At 45.3% G+C, this 9,672-nt stretch overlaps 2 protein-coding genes across 10 annotated transcripts in view; one reads left to right on the forward strand and one right to left on the reverse strand.

Moving 5' to 3' along the window:
- The window catches only part of MAP4 (microtubule associated protein 4), a 195,467-nt gene extending 187,029 nt beyond the window's left edge, over positions 1 to 8,438 (reverse strand). For 5 of the 9 annotated variants that reach the window (XM_047095989.1, XM_047095990.1, XM_047095988.1 and 2 more), the window contains exon 1: positions 8,364 to 8,438. The gene's annotated coding sequence lies outside the window, so the exon portion shown is untranslated. Of the gene's footprint in view, positions 1 to 7,506; positions 7,543 to 8,363 lie in introns of all 9 variants that reach the window. The other 4 variants (XM_047095994.1, XM_047095993.1, XM_047095992.1 and 1 more) reach the window with 2 other exon arrangements.
- On the forward strand, positions 7,398 to 8,660 carry LOC124522956 (translation initiation factor IF-2-like). Its single transcript, XM_047094660.1, has 2 exons — positions 7,398 to 7,495; positions 7,979 to 8,660. Exons 1-2 carry the CDS (start codon positions 7,398 to 7,400, stop codon positions 8,658 to 8,660), a joined length of 780 nt encoding a protein of 259 aa, XP_046950616.1.
- Positions 8,661 to 9,672: the final 1,012 nt, after the last annotated feature.

Below are 9,672 nucleotides of genomic sequence, written 5' to 3' on the forward strand. Positions count from 1 at the left end.
ACCAGACTAAGAAAATGGTCAGAAAGGCTTTCTAAAGCTGATACCTGAGCTGATACCATGGAAAAAAGTCTGTAAGTCTGTCTTACCCCATACCCTCTCCCTTTCCCACTCCTCCTTAAATTCAGAAATCATTTACCTATCATCCAAAGGAACATTTATATGCCCAATACAAACTATTTCAATGAAAATATGTTCTACCTATAAAAAAATGAACGAGGGTTCTTGAATTGTCCCAGTGTATTTCTATTCCTAACAGAGAAAATGAGTTAACCAAATGAACATCTGAATAAGAATTTCAGTTTAACAAAAACAGAGCTCAGAGAGAGGAGTCACTTTAGGAAGCAACATTTTTCTTAAGGGTCTCTAACCTCTACTCCCACTCACCACTATCCCCAATCTCCCTAAATGTTTCATTCTTTAAATTATATTCCCTAAGAGCTTTAAGTTTTTCCACAACAGTTTCAACATGTATGGGGGGAAGGGGAGAGATAATGAGATAAAAGGCATAACTATTTTACATGTGAATCATAAGTCAGAACCTATACTTTGTGATAATAAGCAATCATATAGCCTAACTTCAATCAATAATCAATAACTACCATTAGAAATAACTAGCTGTGACTTCAGAGTTTAAGATGTGAAATATTTTAATTATTATTTTGCACACAAACTAGAGTAGAAACTGAGAACCAAAACCTTTGAAAACACTTAAGTAATAAAAGTCAGAAGCAAGAAGAAAATAAAGTTAAGTTTTGTCTCTAATTACATACTACTAGGAACTGATCATGGCACTCTCTAGGTGAACATTTTCTTAACTTATTCAAATCAAAATATAGAAAGAACATATCAAAATTACAGATATAGGAAGGGTAACAAAGGCACAGGATAATAGAATCAGGATTCAAAAAGTCTCCTTTGGAACAATAGACAGAAATTGGACTTACAGAAAGAAAATAAGTGTAAAAAAGTCCAACACAGAATCAGAAAGCCAACCAATCAAGAATGAAGATTTGGGGGGCACCTGGGTGCCTGTCGGTTAAGCATCCCACTTCAACTGAGGTCATGATTTTGTGGCTGGTGAGTTCGAGCCCTGTGTTGGGCTCTGTGCTGAGAGCTCAGAACCTGGAGCCTGCTTCAGATCTTTGTCTCCCTCTCTCTGCCCCTTCCCCACTCACACTCTGTCTCTCTCTCAAAAATAAACATTTTTTAGGGGCGCCTGGGTGGCTCAGTTGGTAAGTGTCCGACTTCGGCTCAGGTCATGATCTTGCGGTCCATGAGTTCAAGCCCTGCATCGTGCTCTGTGCTGACAGCTCAGAGCCTGGAGTCTGTTTCAGATTCTGTGTCTCCCTCTCTCTCTGACCCTCCCCCGTTCATGCTCTGTCTCTCTCTGTCTCAAAAACAAATAAACATTAAAAAAATTTTTTTTAAATAAACATTTTTTAAAAATTAAAAAAAAAAAAAAAAAAGAATGAAGATTTGGGTTAACACAGCTCTAGAGAAAAAGACCTAGAGGTGAGTTTACTGACAAGTTAAGTATAAGCTAACACTGAAAAGTGGATATTGAAAGAAAGAAAACAATTATTTTACTTATTTTTTTTTAACGTTTACTTATTTTGAGAAAGAGAGAGTGCAAGTGGGGGAGGGGGCAGAAAGAAAGAGGGAGAGAGAGAGAATCCCAAGCAGGCTCCGTGCTGTCAGCACAGAGCGTGACGTGGGGCTCAATCCCACAAACTGTGCGATCACGACCTGAGCCAAAATCAAAGTCCAATGCTTAACCAACTAAGCCACTCAGATGCCCTGAAAAAAATTATTTTAAGGCACCAATGATGAAAAAGTGGTAAGCTCCCCAAGGGAAGGGATCATTCTGAATTCCTTAATCACTTCATTTCTAGGGCTTAACACAATACCTGGATCAGACCATACGATCTGTAGCATGTCCACAAGTCGATGCCCAACATAATAAAAGGTTTAGAAAGCACATTTCATAAGAGGTGGCTAGGGGAAAAAACTGTTTAGTCTGGAAAAAACTTAAGTGAGACAAAATAATTCCAGAAAAGGAATTATACTTGCTGTCAACATTGTCAAAAGTTAAAAAAAAAAATCTAAAAACCAGGAACTTCTTTAATTAAAAGGAGCAATCCCACCAAGAAGGGATAAAGGAGGACCTGTAGTTAAGATACTTGATAGGAAGAGTCTGCTTTGCATGGGATCAAGCATAGCACTAGGAGTGAGACTAGGTCATCAATTCCAGCTGCCGTCACTCACTTCCTGTTTGGCCAAGGGCAAATGACATCACCTCTCCACTTAAGCTAAAAAACAATAATTTAAAATACCAATATTACAGGAGTATAATTTGAATTAGTTAACGATTGCAAAATACTTGGGAAATTTACTTTATGTGATAACGAAAACTGCATTTTCCTACTTTACACATACACTAAGGCTGAATAGTTAAATAAATCTATTATAAATAACAAGAGCCAAGTTTCTCACTGTCAGAGAAAGAAGTTACAAAGAGGCAAGGAGAGGAATGCTAGAATAAACCTGTGGTACTGGACTAGAGTCAGAGAGACCAGTATGAGTGCATGTTCACATTCATATCCAGACAGATATGGAAATAAACACAAATATGTATGTACACCTGGGCCAGTACACACACACGTATTTCCTAGCTCTGCCCTCTAGGATGGCCTAGAAGCAGTGACAGCTCAGCATTAGTGAGTACACCTAGTTCATTCAGAAACCAGATCCTCGTTTCTAAATATTTTCTTCCAATAAAAGAAACCAGGGCTCCTTGGAGAAATGGCTGATTCTAGGGCTGGGGCAGGGAAATACAAGATGAGACTGGAGCACCTTGCAGCATCAGGAAGTAAAAAGTGCTCCAAAAAAAAAGAAAAGAGGAACATATCAAAAACACCTAAGTGTCAAATGGCCAAAGCCAGAAGAATGTTAGCAACAACATACAGTATTACAACCCAAAGAAAAAAATAAATATTCGTGAATCCATACTGATATAAATGAGTAACTAAATAAACCAGGGGCAGGGGTAGAAGGGAGTGTACAATCTTTCTTACAGAAGAATTCCAAATAATAAATGTAGAAGGAATGAGGGAAATAGAAAGTCACCACTACAATCACACAGTAATTGCTGCTGCAGGCAAATTTCACTGATGAATGCTAAAATTAGTGGATGAAACTCAGATCTTTGTATAGCCTCACAGAACCTCCCCCAAAATAGTTATGAATCACTGTGGGTGATTTGAACTCAGACACAAATTCTTTGACACTCATTCCTTCAAGAGGTAGAGCTTCAGGGGCACCTGGGTGGCTCAGTCGGTTAAGCGTCCGACTTCAGCTCAGGTCACGATCTCACGGTCCGTGAGTTCGAGCCCCGCGTCGGGCTCTGGGCTGATGGGTCAGAGCCTGGAGCCTGCTTCTGATTCTGTGTCTCCCTCTCTCTCTGCCCCTCCCCCGTTCATGCTCTGTCTCTCTCTGTCTCAAAAATAAACATTAAAATTAAAAAAAAAAAAAAAAAAAAAAAAAAAAAAAAAAAAGAGGTAGAGCTTCATTTCCTTCCCCCAGAAATGGGCTTGACTTGATGACTCATTTCTAGCTTCTAACAAATAAAGTAAGGAAATGGAAAAACAGTCACTTTAGTGAAACCAAGAAGATACTACCTTAATCAAATTATCAGGTTAACATCAGTAATAAGTCACATTGATATCAGATATCCCCTGATATGCAATATGATGTGACAAGAAGGGCATACCATCTCTGGTATTCTTCCCCAAAATGCACAACTTCAGGCTAATCATGCGAAAATACCTGAAAACCCAATTCAGGAACATTCTACAAATAACTGCTACTCTTCAAAGGTGTCAAGGAGAAGCTAAGAAACTGTCACAGATTGTCAGAAACTAGGGAAATAAGACATCTAAATACAATGTGGTATCCTGGATCAGATCCTATAATAGAAAAAGAGCATCACTCTGGAAAAACTAGGGAAATGAGAGAAAAGCCTATAATTTACTTCATAATATGGAACTAATACTCATTTCTCTTTTTTAAGTTTATTTTTATTTATTTTGAAAGAGAAATAGAGAGCAACTGGGGGAGGGGCAGAGAGAGAGAGACAAAATCCCAAGCAGGCTGTCAGTGCAGAGGCCGAGGTGGGGCTCAAACTCATGAACCATGAGATCATGACCTGAGCTGAAGTCAAGAGTCAGACCCTTAACAAAAATGAGCCACCCAGGCACCCCAACTAATATTGGTTTCTTAATTTTGATAAATGTATCATGGTTACAAAAAATGTTAAAATTAAGGAAAGCTAGATGCAGTTTTGTACTATCTTTACAACTCTTCTGTAAACCTAAAGTTACTCAAAATAAAATATTTTTTATTTTTTTAAATGTTTAAGTTTTTAGAGAGAAAGAGTGTGCATGCTACGTGAGCAGCAGAGGAACAGAGAGAAGGGGAGAGAGAATCCCAAACAGGCCCCCGTGCTGTCATCACAGAGCCTGATGCGGGGATTAATCCCAAGAACCATGAAATGACCTGAGCTGAAATCAACAGTCAACACTTAATCCACTGAGCCACCCAGGCCTGCCTCAGTTTCCTTCTCAAATGGACCAAATCAAATGAACCACCAAGATGACTTCCATTGGGTCAAAATGCTTCTCAAGATTTTCTTACATTTTAAGGAAACATAAAACCTGCACATCAACTAACCATGCTTAATATTTTAAAAAAGAAGGAGGGGTGCCTGGGTGGCCCATTCAGTTAAATGTCTGACTTTGGCTCAGGTCATGATCCCTGCACTGGGCTCTGTGCTGACAGCTCAGAGCCTGGAGCCTGCTTCAGATTCTGTGTCTCCCTCTCTCTCTGCCCCTCACCTGCTAGCACTGGCTCGCTCTCTCTCTCTCTCTTTCTCTCTCTCAAATATAAACAAACATTTTTTTAAAAATAATAGAAAAAAAAAAAGAAGAAGGGGGTGCCTGGTTGGTTCAGTCAGTGGAGCATATACATGACTCTTGATCTCAGGGTCATGAGTTTGAGCCCCATGTTGGGGGCAGAGATTACTTAAAATAATAATAATAAAAACGGGGGGAAAAAGAAGAGGAGGAGAAGAAGGAAGAGAAGGAGAAAGAGGAAGAGGACAATGGAGAAAAGCAATGCCTAAATTTGAAGTGTCAACCTCACAAATTTAAATTTTTTTTTTTTAACGTTTTATTTATTTTTGAGACAGAGAGAGACAGAGCATGAACGGGGGAGGGGCAGAGAGAGAGGGAGACACAGAATCGGAAACAGGCTCCAGGCTCTGAGCCATCAGCCCAGAGCCCGACGCGGGGCTCGAACTCACGGACCGCGAGATCGTGACCTGGCTGAAGTCGGACGCTTAACCGACTGCGCCACCCAGGCGCCCCTAAACCTCACAAATTTAAAGAGATAAAAGACGGATCGCCAAATTCAAAAACAAAATTGGGAAAAAGAACAAGACACTGAAATCAAAAAGAACTCACTCTCTCTGACTAAAGCTAACCCACCTAACCTGATGTAAGAAAGAGGTTCAAACCACACAAGTCCCCCTTCACACAGGGGAACACATACTTCCATACATACCCCCAATCCATAACCGAAATAAATATCACAAGGCAGTATCTTTCCCAGCTCTCAAACCATTTCAAGCAAGCTTGGGAAACCTGTCCTACTCTCCCCTGAAAGCCAGAGTATGTAATTAAAAAAGTTTTCATACCCTCAAAAAAACAAAAAGTAAAGATAGAGCTAAGCCACCTAGACATAATAAAATCCAGGTGCTTCCTTCACTGTCAAGCAAACAATGGAAAATGATGTTAACATGTAATGTAAGGTTATTTGTAATTTTGAGAATTTTAACACAGATAAATATATGCTGAGATGACAAATATATGAAGAGAATAACTTAAACACACACACACACACAACTGAGACAAAGTGGGAAAACGTTTTTAGAATCTTCCCAGCACTGTCAAACATCAATATATGTGTTCACACAATTGGGAGAAGAAGGAAGACTCACTAGGTTTCAGTAACTTGATTAAAACATCCGCCTAAAGGGGCACCTGGGTGGCTCAGTCGGTTAAGCGGCCGACCACGGCTCAGGTCATGATCTCGAGGTCCATGAGTTTGAGCCCCGGGTCAGGCTCTGTGCTGACAGCTCAGAGCCTGGAGCCTGTTTCAGATTCTGTGTCTCCCTCTCTCTGACCCTCCCCCATTCATGCTCTGTCTCTGTCTCAAAAATAAATAAACATTAAAAAAAAAAAAAATCCGCCTAAAAACATCCAGGGCCCTTAGTTCCCATTCTATAATCAACTGCCTTTTTATTACTGATTTGGCTGCCCAGAAACAAAGGAGGTGCCAGTGGATAATTAATTCCAATTGTGTACATGGCACTTTATACTTTCCATGTAAATAAACTGGTATCTGGTTTATCAGTCTCTAGCGAGATTACTTTGCATGAATAAATTCTCAAGCACTTGAGTCACCCCAGTGTGAATCAAAAATTTCAAGTTTCTGAACTACTGGGGGGAGGGGAGGGCAGAGAGGATCAGAGAGACCTTGATATGGATGCCACTTCTGATACTTAACTATCTGTGTGACTCCTTATTCCTGTCAGTCTCAATTTCCCCATCTGTAAATAAATACCTACTAGTGCCCGGAAGATAGCAAGTGCTCAAAAGGTGACAGCTTTATTATTTTTAAGCCAAATGTGAGAGGAAGACTACCAGTGATAGAGAAACATTTCATTTGAAAAGTAGCCTGAACCATCAAACCACTTCAAGTTTTGAAAGACACCGGGGGGGGGGGGGGGGGGGGGGGGGGGGGGGGGAGATGTGCCATCCCAGAGAGGTGTGAGAAGAGCAAAGTTAAAAAGTTGCAAGTACCGGCTGCCTTGTACAGTTCTCGCTTAGCAACTCCAATGTTGTCTACCAAACACCCAGCCGGTAATAGTTAGAGCATGACAACTGTTCACTCTAAATCCATGTGCTCAGCTTGGATTCAGGACTGATTTATAAAAATAGCTGTTGCTGCTGCTCTTTGAATCTCTTTGAGCTGATGACTGGGCAGTGTTACCCTATAGGCCTAGAGCAGCTGTATTCCCTCACCACACCCATTTCTCTGCCTACCCAGCCGAGCTGACGGCACCCCCCCCCCCATCTCTGCAGCATACTATTCTCCCTCTTCCTGGGCTGAGTGAGCAAATTACAAGCACAAATATCCCCTGATGCAATGCCACAACCATCCCTGGGAAAGCGCAGTGGCAGTTGCCAAAAGCTCAGCAGCAGGGAAACGGGCGGGAGACACACACACACACACACACACACACACACACACACACACACACGAAACACTGCAATGCAATGCAGCCAGGGAGAGGGAATCGAGAGGCCCTAGGGAGCAATACTGTAACCGAACCAGAGGAGGAAAAGGAGAAAGGGGGTTTCCAGAAGAAAGCTGGGTAACACTAACCTTCCCGAGAAGCACGTTTCACCCCAGGTTTGGGTCCTAAAACACAAAACGAGGCGTAATCACTGCCTCCTCCGAAAAGAAGTAAATGCATTTAATTTACACGTTCCTGGGTGGAAGCAAAAACCCCAACGTTCCCCCACGGGGTAATTTCACCAAAAAGAGTTCAGGCAACACACCAGCGGAGAACCTGGTCCAAGTGCTAAACCACCATCTCGGTTCGGAGTAACGTTTCCAACTGCCCCCTCCCGGTCCCAGTCCCAATCCTCCCATCCCCATACTTACTTCGCCGTCTCGCAGCCACACACTTAGTCCCCCAACCCAACGCTTAGTCTGCCCAGTGCCGGAGAGGACGCACGCAGGGAGCCTAGGCTGGGGCCCGGTTCTCCAGACCGCCCCTCAGCCCCGCCCGTAACCCGGGACTGGGCACGCTCTCTAGCTCGCATCAGCTCCACCTCAACTGACCCCCACAAAGCCTCACGGAACGACCTCTGAGTTTTCCTACGTCCCCGAGCCCCACCCAGGGCCCCAGACCGCAGCCGACCCTCGCTCCCCGAGCGCAGCCCCATCCCGAGCCCGAGGCGTGCCGCTCAGCCCCACGCTCCAGACGCCCGAAGCCGGTCCTCTCAGCCCGCTCGGCCCCAAGGGGCCCCGGGATCGCGCCCCGAAGCCTAGAAAGATCACGCCCTCAGGCCCCCTGCCCTCCCGCCCCCGCGTCCCGCAGGCCCGCGGCCACCGCCCTTCCCCGCCCCGGGCGGGCCTTGCGGGGTCCGGGGCAGCCGCAGAGAGCGGCTCGGGCAGCCCCCAGGAGAATGGAGAGGCCGCCCCTCCGATCGGGCCCCGCCTGTCGCCGCACCTACCCGCCGCCGCCGCGTCGGAGCCGAAGCCGGAGGGAGCCGGGAGAGGGCCGGGAGGAGCCGGGAGGAGCCGGGAGAAGTCGGGAGGAGCCGGAGCCACCGAGCAAGCCCGTGGGGCGGGGCGCAGGGAGGCGGCCGCTTCCTCGTCGCTCTCTTGAGGGCCGGCGCGGGGGCGGGGCGCCGCCACCGCCTATCCCGCGGGCGCCGCGGCTCCGACCAATAAGCGCGGTGAGGGGGCGGGCGGAGGGCTGTGGCAAGCCAATGGGCGCCGGCCCCGCCGCCTCGACCTCGCAGTGGTAGCGGCGCGAGCGAAGGGCCGTTGGGGCGAGGTACGCATGGGGGCTTCAGACTCCCCTCTCCCGCCCGCTAGGGCCCGGGCGGCCGGCGGGCACAGCGACCGCCGCCGCTGTCCTGTGCTGGACGTTGCTTTCTTTCAGAACTTGGGTACCTGGAACTGGGAGGATGCGAGCAGCCGGGCACACGCGGCCGGGCCCGGGTCTCCCCGCCCGCGGGGCCTGCGGGCTCTGTGATGTAACCTGGGAGGGGCGCGGGGCGGGGCCTAGGGCGCGGGCCAGCTGGTCGCGGGAAGGAACCGTAGGGGGACAGGGACGCGGGTGTGGGGCCTCTCCAGGGCTGCGCTGCCACCAGCCACAAGTGACGTTGCTGGTTCAAGTTGAAATGTGCTGTAGGTGTAGAATACACACCGAATTTCCGAGACTTAGTAGAAAACATATATAAAAATCTCATAATTTTATATTGATTATAAACTGGATAGTTGATTACAAAATTGGTTACAGTTTTAGATATATTTGGTTAAATAAAACACATTTAGAATAATTTCATGGGGCACCTGAGTGGCTCAATCGATTCAGCCTCCTCTTGATTTCTGTTCAAGCCTTGATACCAGGAAAATGATTTGGGGATCAGCCTTAGGTGGGGCTCTGTGCTGAGCGCCGAGCCAGCTTGGGATTCTGTCTCCTTCTCTCTGCCCCTCTCTCCCTCTCTTTCAAAAACAAATAAGCATTTTTAAAAATAATTTTTGTTTGTTTGTTTGCTTGCTTTTTAAAATATGGCCGCTAAACTTAAAATCCCTATTTGGCTCGCGATATATTTCTGCTGGATAGCAGTGGTTCAGAAGGAAAAGGGACAGCTAACGCCTCTTGAGTGCTTATTATGTCCCAAGCACTCTTGTAGGTACGTGACACCCAATAACTCATTTAGTTGCCAAAACAATGCTTTATAATTGGTATCAATGGTCCCATTCTCATTTTACAGATGAGAAACAAATACAAGTTTAGTAATTTATCTAATG

This window comes from Lynx rufus, unplaced genomic scaffold (assembly GCF_022079265.1).
Source record: "Lynx rufus isolate CCGP_SWC_20201006 ecotype Redwood Valley unplaced genomic scaffold, mLynRuf1.p SCAF_4, whole genome shotgun sequence".
Lineage (NCBI taxonomy): Eukaryota > Metazoa > Chordata > Mammalia > Carnivora > Felidae > Lynx > Lynx rufus.

Coding starts and splice junctions, on each gene's coding strand:
- LOC124522956 (XM_047094660.1), top strand. CDS start 7,398: ATGCAGCCAGGGAGAGGGAATCGAGAGGCCCTAGGGAGCAATACTGTA. Junction 7,496..7,978: donor GGTTTCCAGAAGAAAGCTGG/GTAACACTAACC, acceptor ACCCCCACAAAG/CCTCACGGAACGACCTCTGA.